Here is a 22,586-nt window from a genome sequence, read left to right on the forward strand (position 1 = left end):
GGGCTTATTTTATTCTCATATACATTTGTGAGTTGGCAAAAGGTATACAGAAAAGGTGTCTGAATCAACCACAGCAATGGCATACAGATTTCCACCTCCTGCACCCCTTCATAATTCCCAAGAAAATACTGCTATAAATAATAGCACTAAATCACTACCACCCATGTTGCCATTGCAAGTATTTTCTGTTCCTCCACCACCTATTCCACCATCTCTTCCATTACTTCTGCCTTCTGCTGCACTTCAGCAATATCATAACATTCCAAGTCAAGTGTACAGTATTCAAGGAGTTCTTCCACCTGTTCAGAAGAGTGATCTTAATGCCTCAGTGGATGCATGCATAGGTATGGGAGGATATCAGATAACTCCTCAGTTGCCTCAGCTATGTAAAAATTCAGATGAGATTTGGGTAAAAGATTGGCTTGCAAGAAAGAAACCACAACCTTCAAATTCTACGAGTTCAGCCATAACTTTAAAGGTGAGTTACTCTGTATAATTTTGTTGGAATTCCTACTAGGAGATCAGAACCTAGCCTGACAGACAATGCAGGCAGCCTTGCGAAGACAGCACATTAGGAAAGCCGGAGGCAATAGTTGCCTATCTGAAAAATATCTTATTGCAAGTTTATCCTTACCTGCAGATATGTTGTGCAGGCAAAAATAGATCATTTTAAGACCTTTGCAGGCAGAACCTATAGACATGCCACATTTTTGAGATAGCTGCTGGATACATTTTTTCACTCCCTTCTATCCTCGCTCGGATATCTCGAAGCCGTTCCTCAGTGAGAGCTCGTTCAGGATACCGCTTCTTTCCATTGGAAACAGTGCCTGTTTCTCGCCACTTTATAAACAACTGCATTACAGTACTGTTAAACAGCCAAGGAACCTCTGGATAACGTAAAATTACGCAAACGTTTTTTGCACAACTTTTTCCTTAAAAGGTCCATCTCAACAACAAATATAAACTGCTCTCTAGTGTATCACATCACTGCTGTCACCCATCTGACACGCTCATATAACCCCACTCAACTGCAAATCATAGTTGTAGTACAGCTTGGTTATGAAACCGTCTGTCTTTTCGGTAAGACTGCCGGTGGCTCCAAGTAGCCTACACAATGGCCTCCACGGTATGCACTAGCCATGCGTTTTGGTGGGTGTGCTATTTACCAACTAATGAGCCCAACTTAGCACACTGGGGCAAAACGCTGGCAACCAGGAATGAGTTAACTGGAAAATTTATAATGTCCAATAACGGACCAACTATATTGGTATTTTCTCATTCAGAACAAATATTTCAGGTTCCCTATGGGAATCAACATCTTCATCAAGCTGCTAGATGTCATCAGAGACCGGACTCCGTGGAGCGAGCATGATGCTAGGTTCTGAATGCTCTGTAGAAAATGATTTAGAACTATTTTAGGTTTTTGTATAATTTAAATTTGTGAAATTGTGGGACGTTTGTTAAAAGTAATATTTTATCCATAGTAGGCCTATTTAACATTGATTTAATTATGCAGGTAGTAGAAAGACTTGTTTACAGAAAGAAACTACTGTATACATATTTCCATAACATTCTTTGTTTCGTATCTTTCTACAAAGTGTTATTACATAATTCAAGGATAAGTCTAAAATGGTTTATTATGTAGAAGGAGGAAATAATGACAGCTTATCTCTTCTGTGATATCTAAAAATAGACTGCTATGCTACTTTGATTGGAATTTCTTGTCACCTGGCATATAGTTTCTCTTGTATATTTCCTCTCATATATTTACAAGATTATTGTAAGTTATAATTTTTGCTGTAGTTAGCATATGTTAAGCTCTAAAATAACATATTAACCGAAGATTTCTTTCATAACAGCTCTTTCGTACATCAGTGATGCACAGGGTAAAATGTTTCTATTATTGACTGTTTCATGTGTTTACATTACAACCTGTATGAAAAATTTAATCTGTTGATTGTACATACCGGTACTGCTTTGGTTGGTTGTAAAGATATTTCCACATTTAAGTGGTTGTAAGGGTATTTTCACATTTTAAAAAATAAATGTAATTCATGGATTATGAATATTAGAAAGACATTTTTGAAGAAAAAAATCGAGAATTTCCTTGTTAAGATATTAGCTCACAAGCTAGTTGTAGGTTTTCATATACAATCTTCTGTGTTAACTGATTCCCATGTATTGATCATATTTTCAACAAAGCAGTCAATGTTTCAACTTCAGTTACTTGCTTTGATACAAATCATTTGTTGCTAAGGAATTGTGAATTAATTTTCTTTTTTTATTAATAATGCAGGTATTTTACATGTGGTAAAATGTCTTGCTTTTTGTACTACATTGCCTTTCGATTTGTTCTACACATTCTCATCAACATTCTAGAAGTAGGTATCTGGAGATATACTTACAGCTTTCCATTTCAAGCAGTGTAAATTTTTTTCACTCTGCTGTGTGTTATAGAAACTTACTAATGATCTAGGATGATTATTAATGAGAGGCTCCCGGTTAACCACTTCTAGTTTAAGGGATTTCTTGTTTATCAGTGGTAAAAGATTAGGATAAATAAATGGCATTTGTGTTCTAGTAAACCTATTTGTATCATGACTGCATTTTCTCTTTAAAATTGTTACAAAGTATGTGAATTCCCATTAAAAATAAACCCAAGTGAAAATGTGAAGATCTTTATTTTGCCTTTGTTGTGCTAACTGCAATTGATCTTCAAGGTGAGATAACAAGAAAGAGATTATAAAGTGCTCTTGACTGCTGTTATAAAGGGAAGGGCAGAGTGTGGGGTAGGACTGTTCATCAGGAATACTATTGCACGCAACATAGTTTCTGTTAGGTGCATAAATTAGCAAAGGGTGTATTTGGTAGTTGGAGTAATTAGGATGAGAATTGTCTTGTATTCAGCACGTGAGGATGCAGATAAGGATGAAGTTGAGAAGTTTTATGAAGCATTCAGTGACATCATAGTCAGGGTCAACAGCAAGGATAGGATAGTGCTATTGGGTGATTTCAGTGCAAGAGTTAGTAATAGACCTGAAGGATATGGGAAGATGATGGGTAAATGTGGCAAAGATATGGAAGTTAATAGGAATAGGAAGTGTTGACTGGACATCTGTGCTGGTAAGAGATTAGCAGTTACAAACACATTCTTCAAGCATGAGGCTATTCACCACTACAAATGGGAGTTTAGGGACACCAGATCCATAATAGCCCATATCATAACCGACTTAGAGTTTAGGAAATTTGTTGGGAATGTGCAGGTTTTCTGGGAATTTTTTGATGATACGGACCACTTTCTGATCTGTAGTGAACAATATATCTCTAGGCCAAGGATCATCACAAATTGATTTACTGATTTGTGAGTGTTGTGAGTCCACTGACTTTGCTGCGTACATCTCTGCTGTAGCTTCGCCGTCCTGGACGATCTTAGGTTTTCCTCTGGGTACATTGGAAAAAAACGGGCGAGTCTTCATTTTCCCATCCATCTGGTTGCAGTCCCTCTCCGTGGTCTACTGACCTCAACCTTCCCTTCCATGTTTAACTTCTCTATATTTTCTACAGGTCGTCGCACACTGTGTCCAAAGAACTGTAGTATTTGTTCATTGATACGAGAAGAAAGGTGTTTTAAAATCTTTGGCTCCTGAAGAATGCACGCATTGGTTCTTCTTTTGTTCCAAGGCACATGTAGCATTCTATGCCAGCACCACATTTCAAAGGCATTGATAGGTTTTCTGTCCAAATCTTTTACAGTCCAGGTCTCTCAACCATATGAGAAAATACGTGGGTTTCAACGAAACGGATGTTAGTATTATTAGTAATTCCCCCTGTTCTTCCAGATCTTAGTTAATTTCATCATAGCCTAGGTTAGAGAAGTGAAATCTGTCTCGAGGTGAATAAGGGTATAAAATCTCCAGGACAAGGAAATTAGAAGTACATGGATATCATTAGTGAAAAGTTCCAGTAAGCATGTTCAGGATATAGAGAGAGAATGGGAGGCATACAGGGATGCTGTAGTAGAAACAGCAAGGTAATGCCTGGGAATGCTTGGTGGAATGATGAAGTGAGAGCAGCTTTTAAACATAAAAAGGTGTATCAGAAATGGCTCCAAGCAGAGACTGATGCAGACAGGGAATTGTACGTATATGAAACAGAGCAAAACAAATAATTGTTGAATCCAAGAAGCCGTGGGAAGATTTCGGTAATAACCGGGAAAGGCTAGGTAAAGCATCAGGGAAACCTTTCTGGACAGTTATAATGAATTTTAGAGAGGGAGGGAAATAGTGTTTTGGGTAAATCATGTGAACTCTTGACAGATCAGCCAGGCTGAGTAGCTCAGACAGTTGAGGCACTGGCCTTCTGACACAAACTTGGCAGGTTCGATCCTGGCTCAGTCCGGTGGTATTTGAAGGTGCTTAAATATGCCGGCCTCGTATCTGTAGATATGCTGGCATGTAAAATAACTCCTGCGTGACAGCATTCTGGGCACCACGGCGTCTTCAGAGACCGTCAAAAATAGTTAGTAGGACACAAACACAATAACATTATTCGTTACAGACAGGTGGAAGGAATATTTGGAACATTTTCTCAATGCAAACGTAAATCTTTCTGGTGATGTTGCAAACAACCGAGCTCATGGGGAGGAGGACAATGATGTGAGATTACCATCCTTTCCACTTCCACAAATGTAAAGGAATTCCATAGTTATAAAGCAGCAGGAATAGATTAAATTAGACCTGAAATATTGAAATATTGGAAAGGCAGTGATATATATAGCCATATGTAGGGAGCGTGCACGGTACTAGTAACAGAGCGCTCTGGCGGAGTTCCGAGAATTAATACGGTGAAAGTGCGTTCCGCTGGAAGACTTGCTTCATAGTTATGGCAAAAAATATCGTTGCATCTTGTCGTTAAGATAAATATGAAGTAATACTATGGAAGTTGTAATGCTGTACACATAAAAATACATTTAAACCTGATATAGTTGTCACAGGGCGAAATTAATAACAATATTGTAACTACCTCGTATCTATGAATCTGTGAAAACTAAAATTTCGCGAGTGAGTTTTCCGGTGAAATTGACTGTGCTTTTGACAAGCTATTAACAGGCAGCATCCGGTAAGCGAATAAACAGGAATTCAGTTGGAATAAGTAGATAACACGTCAAGTTCTGATAAGATATATTTATACCAGTGGGTTATGTTCTTTATTATTGGTGGCAAGAAATTTGCTAGCACACAAGCTATGTAAACAATGTTGCTGATATACGGAATATTTTTCAAGATTTTGAAAAATTTCATCCTCTATATGCATCTGTCAATATAAATTCGCACACTTGCTACATTCTGTGTTTGTAACACTTCATCTTCTGTAAATCTCCCATTATGAAGAAAAGGCGGCATAACAAGTAAAGAATGAGCTGACTGTGTTTTAAAACCTGGGAATCTTGTCGGCTAATATAATGTCCCCTCCACTCAAAAGTTTTAGGAAGCCTGAATTGTTAACAATAAAAGTATCACTAGTTCTTCCACCATAACAAGGGGAAACAAAAACAATAGTTCCGTTTGGGGCCACAGCTAATAAAAATTTAAATGTATAACATGATTTGTACGAAGAATACATGTAACATCTCTCATCTATTCTTGCTGGTGTTTCTGATTTCATTTCTGTTCAATCTATTATAACTTGTGCGTCAGGATAAAATGTTCTAAAAGCGCGAGGCAATTTTGCACAGAGTTTGTTAATCCAGAAAATAAAATTAGAAGTGAGTTTCTTGACTACTCTGAGAGCAGTAAAAAATATTCGCGCAGCAGTAGTCCGATGTATACCAAATATGACTACCAAGGAAGCAAAGGTCCAATTTAATTTTCATAAAAAGAGTAAACAAACATAATTATTACTTATATTTATAGACACTTCAGAAACAAATAAAGAAAAAACTGAATGTTACAAATGAAACACTTGTTAAATCCTTCAACTGTGCCTCGCTTTTTATGCTCTGGTATCCATGAAATCCTCTGCATATGTCCAGGGGGTGTTGGGACCACAACTTTTATCCATCTTTCCCCGAAATACTTGAAGGTACTGTGCTGAGTAGCACTGTGTGCCATCATCATTCCCACTAAAAACACAAGTGAACTCGAAAGTCGTTGCTTCAATCTCAAATGCTGCTTGCACCGACTCATGTAGTTTTTCACACTCATTTTTAACAATAAATTCATGAGTTTCCTGATTAGAAAATGTATGTATATTTGAGCATTTAATTAGTTTACTCGCTCTTAAAACCGGGATATATCACATTCTCTTTTCGGTTTCTTCTTATAGTTCTCATGAAACACAGATGGTATATATGTTGGATGATTTTCAATATTACTTGGCTTTCCTCCAACAAAATGTTCATTGCAAATAACGGAACATTTGGTGGGTTGCTATGGAGTTCCATCTGCACTGAAAAGCAGGAAAACATTTATTATTATTATTATTATTATTATTATTATTTATTATTCGGCTTAGTCAAGGCACGTGCACACGGAAGGACATGAATGTAAACATACGAACCTGCTGCAATGCATAATTGAAATGAAATGTATTATTTCAAAGTGTACTTATATGAACGTGTTCTTGACTTGGCATACCTGGTATGTTTGAAATGTGTGATTTACGTCACAAATGAAATAAGGTAGCCTACTGTACTTACTTTATCTTTCCCACAGCCGAAATTCACTTCTGCATCTGCCCGATTCATATGGACGACCAGGAAATGTGTGAAATGTAATTCCTTTTCCATGCGTGTTTCTTTGTGTGTTGTGGCAGTTCACTGCACAATAGTTTCTATTTGATTTAGGCATTTTGATACACTACTACCACCACCACCACAATTTCACACCCACAGTTACACAGCCTGGACTGACTGCTCAAGATAAGATCACCAAAATGTTACTGATTTCTTCTGCTAGAGGCGCTAAGAGCGGCCGTGCACGCTCCCTATTGTATGGCTTTACAAATACACAAAATATCTAATACCAAATGGAAATGTCCAAGTTTGACAACCGGTCCAGAGCCCTCGGAGTCACTTGGTGGAGCAGCCTCAGATCACCGTTAAATGCTCGAAGTGGACACTCCTTAACAATGTGTTCCATTGTTTGCTCCTCCGCTTTGCAGTCGCAGTCAGCAGATTAACACAAGCCCCATTTCTTCAACATGTAGCCACTTCTCCCTTGACAAGTTCTAATTCGGTTTAGCTTCGACCAGGTTTGACGAGGCGGTTGGAATCCTTCAACCTTCTTTGTTGGATCTTGAACCAAGTGAGCGTTGTTGGATGGATGTTCATGCCAACGCTGTCGTCACTTGGAGGTCATGTCGAAAGAACTGATACTTTTAAAATCAGTCCAGGGTGGTTTGCGTAATTTCAGACCAGTTGGTGGTGGGTCTTGTAGGCCATTGTACAAGGGAGAGTTCTTGTGAGAAGAGATCTTCTTGAGCAAGTTTACCTTAGCTGCTTTCCTTCTTAGATCTTGCAGGGCAATATTAGCTAAGGCAGGTAACCACTGAATGGGAGTACATCTGAGAGCACCAGTTGGTGACGGGCAGTGTGAGACGAGGTCTCAGGATTTCTCGCGAGAAATTTAGAGAAATCTCAAGAGCGTTGTCCCCACAATGTGCGGCGAGCAGCGTGTCGTAGGCCTGCAGGTAGTCTGAGCTGAATGTTGTTTGTTCCGAATATGCAAATAGCCAACCACGGGCCTTCTCGTTTTTGTAAATACGTGTCAACAAGCGACTAGGGCTTTCATTCATACCATGGTCTATTTTGATGCAGTATAACATAATTATAAAGGATACGCATTCGGGCATTGTATGCACTGGTAGGTACACGAATGAGTGGTTTAAGTACAGAACCTGACGGCTACTGTAGGTACACGTAACTGGATACTAGAGGCGTGCATTATTCGAACTCGAGACGAGGCAAGATGCGCCTTGCTGCATTTGCAACCACAATTACATATGAGTAGAATGTGCAATCTAAATTGCTATAGAGTATTCACATCATCAATTAGGTAGGTACTTCGATATATGACGGTGCAATGTGAACTGTGTCGAATTGTACGGGACAACTTGAACGCGATGTCCGAAACGCAACGTAAGTCGTGGATGTTGGTTATTTTTAAGAGATGTCACATAGCACAGCCCACTGTCTTGCTTATTCAAAAGAACTAAAAATACTTCTGGGATGATCCGGCACTTACAAACGCATAATATCAATGAAGAGGAATCATCACAGAACACCTCCGGCCCAGTCTGAATCACAAGAAGCTACCCTGCAGACAACGATTGTGAGGCATCCAGGTAGGATTACATCCTAATAACAATTATTAACAAATTATACGGGTTATTCAGCTAAGAAGTCACCTGACATAACTTGTGAACAGTTTAAGATACTGGCATTCTGTATTCACTTTCGTTAATGCTATTAAGGAGCTCATAGTTCAACATGCAGTGCTTTCATAGGATTTTGACAAAATTTATCGTTGCACACGTTTCCATGTGAGAACTGCTTACACTCGTAGTGTGCTCGCAGCACACGAGAATCGGTCTCGAGCGTTGCCCATCACCCCTGTTACACGTTCCACTCGTGTAATTGGGGTTGCATATGTAGCAAAGCACATCTTCCCCGTCTCAGGTTTGAATAATGCACGCCTCTAGTATCCAAGTAGGTGTACATCCTATCTGCAGTTACTCACAAATTATGCATTGTTATTCACCTAAGATGTCCACCCCAAATAAGTCGTGAACAGTTTAAGATACTGACATTCTGTTTCCACTTTAGTTAATGATATTAAGGGGTTCATAGTTGAACATGCAGTACTTTTCCAGGCTTTGACAAAATGTATTGGCTCACACGTTTTCATAAGAGAACGTTATTTCATGCAAAAACTGCCTATGATATACTATCAAGTTTACAGTCGTAGTTTCTGGTACGTCGCACAGCTTGCGCTACAGGAGGATCGGTCTCGGGATTCTCGCGAGAGTCTGGAGATCTGCGACGTCAGTCGCGAGCGAGAACGTTGCCCATCACTAGTACTAGTCATAACTCTTATGGCTTCATTAAGCTGTATATCAATCTTTGTTGTGTGAACCCTGTTTTGCCATACAGGTGCACAGTATTCAGCAGCAGAATACACAAGAGAGTGCAGCAGTGCGTAGGGTATTGGCGTCCGCACCCCAGCTACTTCTGTCAATATTGTGGAGTAGATTCACTCTGGAGCCAAGTTTCTTGGATAACGTGATGCACTGTTATTTGAATGTCAAGGACCGAACCATAGCGATTCCTAGATATTTTGGACTCTAGTTATGCGGTACTTCAGTCCTGTCGAAAGTCACATGTAGCTTCCTTTGGCTTCCTTATTATTTAGATGGAATGCGGTAACCTCAGTTTTGTGTTAGATTGAAGTCTCCATTTATAGAAGTAGTCGGCCAATTTCGTCAGATCACTTGTCAGTACATTCTCGCAGTGCATAAGATCTTCACTCTGGAACACTAATGCTAGGTCGTCTGTATACTGCATTTTCAATGAGCCCTTGTCTGGCATATCATGGGTATACAAGTTAATGGGGGCCAGAACTGATCCCTGAGGTAAGCCATTAGAGTCCTGCATCTGCTAGATTGTCCATTCAGAAACACCTTAAAGAGTCTCTCCGAGAGCATGTTGTTCACTAGTATGACGTGGGACATTGGAATGAATAAAATTAACACTGTAACGTAGCAGTAATTAAAGGTACACATGAACACTTGTGTTGAGGCAATATTTAAATATAAATGACGTAGGAGTTAAAAGTACACAGAAACATGAGGGGTGACAGATAATTATGAACACAATAGCAGTAAGGCCTTCACCAAGCATTAAGTTCAAGCAAGATAAAAAATTCACACACACTGTGCACTTACAGACAGTGACACCAGACTAATCAAACATAAAGTAGCAATACAGTATCACTACACCCCAAGCAGTAAATGAATAAGGAACAGAAATAAATTAGTACATGCAAGTGGCAACTTACCTCAAAGGGATAAATATGTACAGGCAGAGCTCATTAGTGGACCATTGCAATGTGACCACAATTTTAAAAAATGTCAGAATCAATATAATGGTATATGAGTATTACATTGTATGTCTTTGAAGGAACTAATAAATTGATCAATAAATAATTTGTTTGATTTAAAATAAATACCCCAAAGAAGAAGGAACTGGTAGTTTAACAATAAAATTGACAAGGATAAGTGGAGGAAAACGAAACCAATACGTTAGTACAGTGTTAACGCAAGGCCAAAGTATATTAAAGTTACCAGAAAGCAAATGCCCCCAAATATAAAAATTCACATGAAAACCCACCGCACAGGGGATTCAAATAGGAATAATTCCAAAATCAAATTAAGGTAGAAGAGAAGTTAAAATTAATTGAATTAAAACCAGAGGGCAAGGTGAGATAAAATTAAATAAAACAACCAGTGAAGTAGAAGGAATGCTTGCAACCAAACGTGCAGCAGACTAGAGCAAGGTCACCATCGCACTTCGTCACAGGCTCAAGTCAAAGTGAAATCACACCTTAATCCAAATTACTAATTAAAATACAGGGGAAACACGTAATGGATGACACGAACAGTCGCCCAAAGAAGTGGTGAATAAAATGTGAAATCGGTAACTATCACCACCAAGTCTTCTAGAGCAATGACAAATCAAGGAGAAATCGCTCCTTAATTCGATAAATTTCTAATTGAGTAGCAGGAGAATATGATATCAGATGACACCATAAATCATCCAATGAAGTGGTGAATAAAATGGAGATCAGTAAATGTCACCACCAAGTCTTCTATTGCAATGTCGAGTCAAATCAATCCGTGACGTTCACCCGATCTCGATGAAATCAGATTAAAGTCTCCAGTTCACAAAACAAAAATTGCCACAATAAAGGTTACCAAGACAACAAGAAAAATATAAAAAAAGGGCAATCAAAACATGTGGACAAACCACCGTAATAATGGTCAGTTTCATTTTTCTCAATACATAATGATAATTTGTGATTACATAATTTACCACCACAAGGTGAATTATGTTAAAAAATTAGCCTTCAGAACAGATAGGCATAATTAAGTTATCGGCTGCAGGTAATTGAAAAAAAAAAGGTAAAATAGAATTTTGAAAAACTGCCGATATCCCATCAAAGATAATACTACACCAATAGTACATATGACACATTAGGTTGATTAAAACACATTGTAATAAAAGGAGGGGTTGGAAAAATTCTAACGAAAAAAGAATTACGAATGGAAAAGCACCCGTTTGATAGCCTTCATAACAGAAGGACTGAATCAAGATTACTGACCACCAGAAATAATTAAAACCAGAAGAATAATGGGATTTAGGAAAAAAAGGTCAGTAATGAACTAATGATACAATCTGCTCTCAGTACTAATTAGAATTGTAATCCATGAGAAAGTTGGAGTGGAGAATCAAAGATCAAGCTGCCTCTGTGGATCAGTGGTAGAACTATTAAATACACAAGGAAAATTTACTTATCAAACTCAATCAAAAGGTAGAAGTTAAAAATAAAACGGCACCTACAAAATTTCCCACCCAAAAGAGATAGGAACAGGGATAAACCCTGGTAAAATATCGGAGCTTACATGGTACATGGCGCGTCTCTTAACAAAAGACAAGAGTCGACTGCCAAAATGGCTTCTCCAACACAGCGCAAGGCCATCCGGACTCCCGTTGTAATAGGAAGAGAGGGGGGAGATACACCAATCAGGTGCGCAGTACAACACAGAACTGAACAGAAAAAGATCTGTATAGCTCTGCTAACATCTTAAGGTGGGCATGGTTTGAAGTAATTCCAATTTTAAAATATTGTTACACTAGAACCGCCAGCTTTTGACATGGGATGATTTCAATGAACTTCAACATCAAGCCATCCCTCCACACAGTGTCATAAGCTGCTGTAAGGTCCACAAAAACTGCAGCTGATCAGAGACCTCGTTGAAATCCAGCTTAACTAGGGTTGTCAATGTTAAAACCTGGTCGCAGCAGCTCCGATGTTTCCTAAAGCCACCTTGTTCAATGAATGAGTTGATCAATGGCCTCTTGAATGAGATTTGAATAAGCCTTTCTAGTAGCTTATAAGTCATGCTGAGTAACGATACTGGTCTGTAGTGAGAAGCATCGGTTCCGTCTTTTCGTGGTTTCAGGATGGCAATTATCTTGGACTGCTTGAAAAGCTTTGGTAACCTTCCAGTTCGTAGAATTTCATTGAAGAATTCAATGAGCCACAATTTTGTTTTAGGTCCGATGGCTTTAAGAAACTGGATATACACCATCAAAGACAACAGCTTTATTTACCTTTAGCATATTCAAGGCTATATCAAGTTCCTCAATGCCAAACTCATCTGAGTAGTCAGGATGTGGTGTTAGATTGGATTTCTTTATGTACAATTCATTTTTCATGATTTGTGTATATCCCTTGTCAGTTTTAGCTTTTGAATTCTTCATTAGTCTGGATGCAACAGCATTGGCATTCACATGTGGGACTATACAAATTTTTCTTATAAGGTTCCAGGCTTTGCGACTAGAATGTGTAAAATTAAGTTCCGCCCCAATTTTATGCCATTTTTCTCTTCTGTTCTTATTGAGAGCTCTCAAAAGGTCATCAGCTGTTGTAGCATCGTGAGATTCTTGATATTTAGGCCTAGCATATAACTCATTGCATTCTTGAGACCATCCGGAGATGTATTCTTCCGAAGATTGTGCTTACAGCAATCGGGCATTCCCTATTCAACGGTTTAACCGGCTAATTCTTCCACAAGGGTGCTGCTACACAGCATCAAGTACTATATGCAAAAAAGGGCAGTGATGAAATGGCTTCATAGAGTTTTGTGTGGAATGTTGGTAAGATACCTTCTGATTGCACATAAGCAGTAATTGCACCTATCTATAAGCAAGAGAACATTGCAGATTGCAACAACTATCGAGGTATTTCATTGATCAGTATACCAGGGGAGGTGTTCACTGGCATTTTGAAAGGGAGGTTGCGATCATTGGTTGAGTAAGTTGGATGAAAACCAGTGTGGTTTCAGACTACAGAGAGAGTGTCAGGGTCAGATTTTCAGTATGCGTCAAGTAACTGAAAAACGCGAAGAGAGGAATACAGTTGCATTTTGTAGATCCAGAGATGTTTTATGATGAGTACCGAGGGAAAAGATGTTCACTGTCGTGGGGGACTGTGGGATTAGGGTAGATTATTAAAATCAATCAAAAGCATGTATATTGACAAATTAGGTTGCAGTGAGAATTGATGGTAGAATGAATTCTTGGTTAAAGGTACTTAGAGGGTTTAGACAAGGCTGTAATCTTTCACCTACTGAAAGGTATTAAGTGGCAGGGAAGGATTCGGTGTGGTGAAAATGTAGTGGGCAGTTTGGCGTATGTCGACTACTTGGTCTTAATGGCAGATTGTGCTGAAAACCTGCAGTCTAATATCTTGAACTTGAAAATTGGTGCAGTGAGTATGATATGAAAATTAGGCTTTCTAAGACCAACATGATATCCAAAGGTAAGCAACCTAAGAGAATTGTATGTCAGGTTGGGAATATGAAGCTGGAGCAGGTTGATGATTTCAGGTGTTTGGGATATTTATTCTCAAAGGATGGTGGTATGGTAATTGAGGTTGAATCAAGGTGTAGCAAAGCTAATGCAATGAGCTTACACTTGCGATCAACAGTATCCTGTAAGAAGGATGTCAGATCCTGGACAAAACTACACTGCCGCTCATTAATTTCAATACACCCTGGTATTTCAGATTTACAAAAAATCTCTCACAAAAGATAATTATATTAACTTCTTCTTCTTCTTCTTCGTTTTGCCTCATGACTGAGGCGTCGTGACTATCATAATATTCAGCCCTCTAGCCTATGAACCATACTCCGCCATCCTTCCCTATCTAAAGCTTTCAATGTGGTTACTCTGAGAGAACACTGTAGGGGGCCGTTCACCATGTCAATCCATCGCGTTGGTATTCGTCCTCGTTGTCTGGTTCCCTGGACTTTGCCCTCAACAATCAGCTTTTGTAGACTACCATCTCGGCGCATTATATGTCCGAAGTAGCGTACAATTCGTTGAGAGACCTTACACGATAGACAAACTTTTATCTGAAGTTGGTTCAGGATTGATGTGTTCGTGCGATGAGCTGTCCAAGGAATCCTTAACATTTTCCTCCAGCACCACATTTCAAAGCTTTCTATCCGTTCACGATCACGTTTGAGGATGGTCCACGTCTCTGCGCCATACAAGAAGACTGAGAAGACTAGAGATTCAACGAGCTTCTTTTTTGTCTTAATGGTGATGTTGTTATCTTTCCAGATCTTCCGCAGACGGATCATTGCTACCTTTGCTATTTCAATTCTGCGCTTTATTTCATCCTTGGAACCACCAGAATTGGATAGTAAGGAGCCTAGGTATACATACTGATGTACAACTTCACACCCTCCAATCTGTTTGATATGTGGACTGTTGTTGTTCTTACGATCAACAATCATGACTTTGGTTTTCTGTCGATTTAGGCGTAATCCAATTTCTAGGCTTGCTTCCTCTACTCTCTTGATCAGCTCTGTCAACTCCTCTTCAGATGATGCTATCAAGGTGGTGTCATCAGCAAATCTCAAATTGTTGATCTTGCATCCCCCAATGGAAAACCCTTTGTCCCAGCCTTCTAATGCAGTTCTCATTGCATATTCACCATAGATATTGAAAAGTAACGGTGACAGGATACATCCCTGGCGAACTCCAGCCCTTGTACGAAACTGCTGAGACTGTTTGTTTTGAATCTTCACAGTGGCTGTATTTTCCTTATACAAGGACTTGAGGAGATCAATCAAATGGAGTGGCAAACCCATGTCATCCAAAATTTTCCAAAGATGGTTCCATTTGACAGTATCAAAGGCCTTTTGGTAGTCAATAAAGCACAGATATACTGGAACATTGAATTCTCTAGCCTTTTCTATGATTTGTCTTAGGCTTAAGATCTGTTCTCGAGTACCTTTTCCTTTCATAAATCCAGTCTGGACTTCAGGAATTTGATACTCTAGAAATGCCCGGAGTCGCTTGTGCAGGATATGAAGCATAACTTTACTGGCATGTGAAATCAAAGCAATTAAGCGATAATTTTCACATTTTTTCCTCGATCCTTTCTTGTGGATTGGGACAAAGATTGACTGTACCCATTCCTCGGGCCATCTTCTAGAATTCCATATTGCTTGGCAGATTTTCAACTTACACAATCATATATAATACAATCACATTCATTATATTTTACTTTCATCAAAGTATCCTCCTTTGGATTTAATGACTGCCTCACAAACTCGAGGCATGCGGTCAGTCAGTTTTTGTAGGTATTGTGAATCTGATTGCACACATCCTTAGCAATATTCCAGGGATGTTCCTTGCTGGATATATTAACTTTCCTGATACGTCCACTTCATCCCAGACCATTTCGATGGGATTACAATCGAGGCTTTGGGATGGCCATACCATATCTTTCAGTACTTTGTTTTTCCTTTGATGCATGCAGTCAAGGCCCCACACCGCTGGCTGCGCTGTAGCGTGTGACTGGGGAAGACATGTCCATGCGCGTACCGCCATGTTGCGGGCGCTCCTCAGCTTGACGCGGAGATCGTATGGAATACGTGCTTTAACTTAAATTTCGCACACATGAAAACATCCACCCTACAAAATTAATGACAGCCTACACCGACTACCGTGTACACACGCAATAAATATACGTAGTATGAAGACTGTGGTAATATTAAAATATATTTCTGTATAAAAACTGAACAATCGACACAAATCCTTTGGATAGCCCATAGGTGGCGCACCTAAAAAAAACTTTAGCAGACAATAAGAAGACTGAAAAATACACTACTACAAAAATACACTAGCAGTACCTCGAAAATTATCACGTCGCTCACTTTAATACTGTATAAGGGTCATGTTTCGAACTAATTTGTTCGAACATTGTACGTATCGCAAGAAGGCCAAAGAACGAGGATCACGTGACAATCTGTCTCTTGAGAAACCTAGACTTTACAATTTAGCTTTATTGAAAATAAAAAGACATGTTCAAAAAGCAGTCTACAACTTAAGTATGATTACATATCGTGAGATAAAAATTGCCTGTCTCTCAGCAGACTGCAGAACACATAAATATTTACAAACTTCTGTACTGATAACAATAATCTTCAATATCAACAAAAAAGGAAACCTGTGTAATAAAATCTTTCTATGAAAGGTAACATAGCTTACGATTCCTCTCTGATAAGTCATTAGGCCTACACCAAATTTTACTCAATTCTCTGAACACATTGTTTAAAAAGTACATGACTGAAGAAATCATTCTAAAACAATCAGATACATGTTTTATCATTTCCTGAATATGAAATGCCGGCTCTGCGGTGTAGGGGTAGCGTGTCTACGTCTTACCCGGAGACCCCGGGTTCAGTCCCCGGCCAGGTCAGAGATTTGTACCTGGATCTGAGTGCTGGTTCAAGATCCACTCAGCCTACATGGTTACAATTGCGGAGCTATCTGACGGTGAGATAACGGCTGAAAGGATTCGCCGTGCTGACCACATGACACCTCGTAATCTGCAGGCCTTCAGGCTGAGCAGCGGTCCCTTGGTAGGCCATGGCCTTTCGGGCCTGTTGTACCATTTGATTTGGTTTGGTTTGGATATGAAATAACGTGACTGGATGAGCAGAAGTTAAGTTATCATTAGGGTGTGATTTGGATTTAGGTAAATGCTGCCTGACATTTGTTACACTAGTGCTAGTCTTCTGTTGTGTATTTCTTAAAATGAAATGGATGTCTAGGGTTAGTTTGAGTTTCTCTGTGTGGTTTAGGCTTAAGTTTTATTTTTACCAATTTGCTTTACATCGCACCGACACAGATAGGTCTTATCGCGACGATGGGATAGGAAAGGCCTAGGAATGAGAAGGAAGAGCCCGTGGCCTCAATTAAAGTCAGCACCAGCATTTGCCTGGTGTGAAAATGGGAAACCCAAAATTGAAAGTTCGTTATAATTTTTCCCTAATATGAGCACCATGATTTACACCAGAATGAAAATAGATGAAACTGAAAGTAAAGCACTTGCGAACAAAAATATTAATATCATAGTGGACAGTTATTTTGATTAGCGTTTTATACTGCAGACTAGGATTGACAAGATTGTAATGAGCTTTATTTAGATTTTATAGCCTATTGTCAGATCTTTCTGTAATAGTGTATTAAAATTTGTATTCTTTTATTATAAAGCAAATGGGAAAAATTGGAGAAATGAAGACATACGATACTAATAAATCATTTTTCAGATAATTGATAATTTGAAGAAATATCTTACCCTAATATTAAAAGGTTTTATCAAGTTGTATTAATCATATTTTACGGATTCTAGGCCTAGGTTTATCAAATTTGTAATACCGCAACACAGTTTGTGTGAAAAATATGTAGCCTTTTTCAGAACAGCTGTTTAGTTCTAAAACATTATCTCCGATGAATTGGAAAAAGGCAAACAAAAACAAGAAGCAGCCTAAATATTCTAAATATCATGTCCATGCGTTCTCTGAATCAACCACTCTATACCCTGTTTAGTTCTCGATTAGGCCCTATGGTAAATTAAAGTTATTTTATAGCAGTTCTATTTCTACTCACATGTGAAAAAAAAATACCAGATCCCTTCCGATAACAACCTGTACAAATGAAGGCTGCACACGAATTCACCCTCGTGAATATCTTTCCATTTTACAGGTAAGGCCTAACTTTAGGCCTAATATGGCCGAAACTACTGTAATGTATCAGCTCCCACATTCCTTGAAAATATTTGACAATATATTATCACTCCGTCACATATAATACTAAAACAGATCCACTAACATGCATGATTCATATCAAATCGAAAACATGCAAGGGTCTGTAAACATTACCACGTGCTAGCCATGATTCGAAGCTGAAGCGCCCGCAACATGGCGATGCGCGAAAGTGTTCAATATTCCGCATAGCATCAGCACGCTCTGTGAGTCTAGATAAGTAATATTAAAGTCATTGCGTGCAGTATAGTTCGTACAGTATGCCGACTTATGTTTTGGGTCATTATCCTGTTGTAAGGTGAACCCTCTCCTTATTAAGTGCAATCCACTTGGTATTGCATAACATTGAAGTATGTGGTGGTTCTGCTTCTGATCCATACATCCTTCTGTTTTCACAATGTCACCAACTTATCTCAGGCAAAACATCCCCAAACCATAATAGAACCTACACCGTGTTTAACTGTAGGTAGAACACACTGCTGGGCTACCCTTTCCCCTACAAATCAGCAAACAAAATATTCTCCTTCTGGTTCCAAAAATCTCTAACTTTGATTCATCGGTGAATAACACCTTCGTCCACTCTTCCGATGTCCATTTACGATGTTTTCTAGCCCATTCAAGTCTCTTCTGTTTATTTATGGGCCTTAGAAGGGCTGTGACTTGCTGTGTGACACATCCTTTCAAGCCGGCTTCAGTCTCCCTTTTACTGTTGCAACAGGTATTGTTGTAGTGTTCATCTCTACCAATTCTGCACGAATTTGGAGCGCTGTTTTGAATCTATTTCTCTTACTGGTAATTATGATATATTTATCATCACTTTTGTTTTACGAGGTCGTCCTGGTCGTGGTATGTCTTTATTGCTACCTGTTGTCTTCTGGCGGTGAAGAGTGTATTGCACTCCCCCTATAGATACACTACACTGTTTTGCAATTTGGCAAATAGATAAACCTGCTTGGCTAAGTGCTACAATTCCAGCACGTTTATCTATGGATATCTCCACTCGTGGAGCCACACTAGCGATGTGCACACTTCAGCTGACATGCAGGAACCACATGTTATGTATCGTAGCAATGCTTGCCGTTCGCTGCAGATATCACATCACTATAGGGAACAATGCAGGTGCACCAAATGCAGCGTTCGTTAGCAAATAGGTAAACAAACATATCCGATACGTACCTAACGTTTATGTACACAGTATTGTTCGTTGGATACTATTGTATCTCGATGACCACAAACAAAAATCATGGCGTGTACAACTGTTGTACTATTCCTTTGCTTCCTCAACCGTACCCACGGTATTAGACCTTATCTACAGAGAACTAGATGTCAGTTATTGGGTGTATTGAAATTAATGAGTGGTATAGAGCGTTCCAACCTTAAATTGCAGTACAGCAGTAATGGAATAATTCTGTCTCTTTCCTTCTCCCACGTTTTGCAGGTATCGCTGTCCTACTCTAATGCAGCGGGTTTGCCAAATATCTGTAAATCGGAATGTTATCGATTAAAATGGGTGAATATCATGTTATGTACAGAATTTCAAGGCACATTTTATGCTGTTAGCAAGAAAATAAAATGTAAAAATATAATTTAATGTTAAAATGGTAATATAATGAAAAGTTTTGCCAAATGCAAAATCTTCATTGCATAGAACGTATCATGTCATAATTCCTATTTTATATTCATTATTTTCCTAATTTTTTCACTGCTGGTAAAGAAACATTTCAGCTCGATGTAGATAGGTTTATTTTAAAATTTAAATGATAACAAAATGCAGTATATGCGTTTATTTTCAATCATGTTCAGGGAATTTTATGTGCAGGCACGAAAGTCAGTCGCTGGCCAGCGTCTTTCCTATTGAATTTGCATGGGGGGTCAAAGCGAGGCAAATGATCTTCAGATATGGAAGTTATTTTTAAAACAATCCCGAAGTTCTTATCTTGCTTAGTTCTTAATTTGTGACAGGAAGAATATCTCCTTGAATTTTGGTTTCGCGCGTAACTCGGCTGGCTGGCTGGCTGGCTGGCTGGCTGGCTGGCTGGCTGGCTGGCTGGCTGCTGAAGTACCGGTAGTGATCTCCCAAACATGCGCTTTTAACACTTCCAGACAGTCGCATGCAGTGCAGTGCTCACTTCGTCAGTAGTATGATGATTAAATACATACCAGTGACATGTATAATTCTTGAGGGAAAGTGTATTTCGTTTGTGTGGTTCGTGAGTTCGTGCTCGTGCTCGTGCGTGGGGATCTAATTTCGAAGAAAAAGTGCAGAAGGATCATGGCGTGGTTAAAGGAAAGCAAACGGTCTTCGGATATGGAAGTTATTTTTAAATCATACCTCAAGTCCTTATCTCGTTATCTCTTACTTTATGACAGGGAGAACGTCTCGTTTGTTTACGTTTCACGAGTGACTCGGCTGGCTGAGCTTTTAAATATACTGACCGCCGTGTGCAGTGTTGTTCATTTAATCAGTATTATAAGATTCATTAAGTAAAGATCAGTATCAATAATATTTAATGTCGTGTGGCCTACGAAGAGGCCGAGTGCAGGTCTTTCGAGTTGACACCGCACAGGTGACCTTCGCGTCTATAAGAATGGGGCCCCTATCTGTGATAAATTCTAATTCTGAAGACGGCACACACACCCAGCCCCCGAGCCATTGGAATTAACCAATGAAGGTTAAAATCCCCAACCCGGCCGGGAATCGAACCCGGGGTCCTCTGGAGCAAAGGCCAGCACGCTAACCATTTAGCCATGGAGCCAGACAAGATCAGTGATAAATGTATAGTTCTTGAGGACAAGTGGGTTGTGTTTGTGTAGCCTGTGTAGTTGTCAGTTCGTGCTCGTGCAGGGTGTTCTTAGTTCGAAGAAAAAGTGCAGAAGGATATACAATGGATCGTCAAATTAAAAAGAAACGTTCCGTAGGTAAACTCAGGGGAAAATAACGCAATATTATAATGAGTATCCTGGATTATTTTTTAAAGACTATGAATATGAGCAGCGCAGTCAGTGAAACAGCTAAAGCTACAGGTTGTTCAGAAAGAACAATCTATGCTATAAGGAAGGAACACGCACGTGGTCCTTTGCGAACTCCCGCAAAAAAAAAAAAAGACCAAAAAAGAGGACAGCAGAAAAATGCAAGGAAAATTAAACATGATGAAATTGTGCGAAGTGGAGTGCGTCGGGTGGTTCACTCTTTTGTTTGCTAACATACCACCGACATTGAACGTGATTTTGAGTCGGGTAAATGGAGAAGATTCTTTGCCACAATTTTCCAAAACTACGTTGTATCGCTTCTTATACGATACAGGCTTCCGTTATTTAAGTCGGGGTAATAAAGCAGCTTTCATTGAAACCGATGAAATTATTAATTGGAGGCACAGATATTTCAGGGAGATAAAATGTTTGAGGGCACAAAATAAAGCTATAATTTACACAGATGAATCGTGGGTAAATATTGGGCAGACAGTGACAAAAGAATGGAAGGATACAACAGTGAAAAGTGCACGGCAGGCGCCATTGAAGGGGTGAGTTCGCCACCGGAAAGCCGAGGACCGTGATTTGCCTTAATCTACGCGGGTAATGAACATGGCATTGTTCCAAATGCTGAACTAACATTTTTATGCCATAAAAACATAAGACAATTGGGCAAATTACGTGAACGAAGTAAAGAAAAAGAAAAATGAGATTTGTGGAAAGCAGACGAATTACAGGACGATGTCGATGATGAAAAGTTTTTAATACGACTTTCTTCATTGTCCGGATCATCCTCAAGTTCATCTCCCGAACCCGGTTCATCCAAAGCGGGAACATCAAGCCTTGCAGAAATGATAGAAGGTGTACGTCCAATGTCTGAGAGCAACTCAATGCCAGTGCCTACAAATATTAATGTATGAATGAAGGAACTTAAAATTACAAAATTACAAACGAAAAATTTGGAATTGTGATGCCCTGTTTGAGTCACACTCGAGCATGATCTCCACGAGTATATTTCGCAACAGCGCGCTCCATCTACGCTGTACTGCAATTTAAGGTTGGAATGCTCTATAGTGTATCTTACACCGAGAGCCTCCGTGGCTCAGGCAGCAGCGCGCCGGCCTATCACCGCTGGGTTCCGTGGTTCAAATCCCGGTCACATCATGTGAGATTTGTGCTGGACAAAGCAGGGGCGGGACAGGTTTTTCTCTGGGTACTCCGGTTTTCCCTGTCATCTTTCATTCCAGCAACACACTCCAGTATCATTTCATTTCATCTGTCATTCATTAATCATTGCCCCAGGGGAGTGCGACAGGCTTGGGCAGCCGGCACATTTCCTATCCTCGTCACTAGATGGGGCTTCATTCATTCCATTCCTGGCCCGGTCGAATGACTGGAAACAGGCTGTGGATTTTCAGTGTATCTTACACCGATCTGTTTTCAGACCAACTTTGCGTGGTGAGTGTGAAAACAGGGTGGACTCAGGATATCTTATGAATAAGTTAGAAGAAACACATATGAAAGTAGTGAGAATGATTGCTGGTACAAACAGGTGGTAACAATGGCTGGAGGTTGCTCAGAATGAGGAGATAAAGGCTAAGTTAAGAATAAACCCAGTGGATGAAGCTGTACGCATAAACCGGCTTTGGTGGAATCATCTGAAGAGAATGGAGGAGGATAGGTTATTTAGAAGAACAATGGACTCTGTTATG

The 22,586-nt window shown here is 39.5% G+C and overlaps 1 protein-coding gene across 1 annotated transcript in view; it reads left to right on the top strand.

Annotated features, from left to right (window-relative positions):
- Positions 1 to 71: 71 nt before the first annotated feature.
- LOC136858411 (programmed cell death protein 7) overlaps positions 72 to 22,586 on the top strand; it is an 80,300-nt gene continuing 57,785 nt past the window's right edge. Inside the window, exon 1 of the mRNA XM_067137936.2 lies at positions 72 to 478. Coding sequence (XP_066994037.2) covers positions 77 to 478 — 402 coding nt within the window. The 5' untranslated portion in view covers positions 72 to 76. The remainder of the gene's footprint in view (positions 479 to 22,586) is intronic.

This window comes from Anabrus simplex, chromosome 1 (assembly GCF_040414725.1).
Source record: "Anabrus simplex isolate iqAnaSimp1 chromosome 1, ASM4041472v1, whole genome shotgun sequence".
In the NCBI taxonomy this organism is placed as follows: domain Eukaryota; kingdom Metazoa; phylum Arthropoda; class Insecta; order Orthoptera; family Tettigoniidae; genus Anabrus; species Anabrus simplex.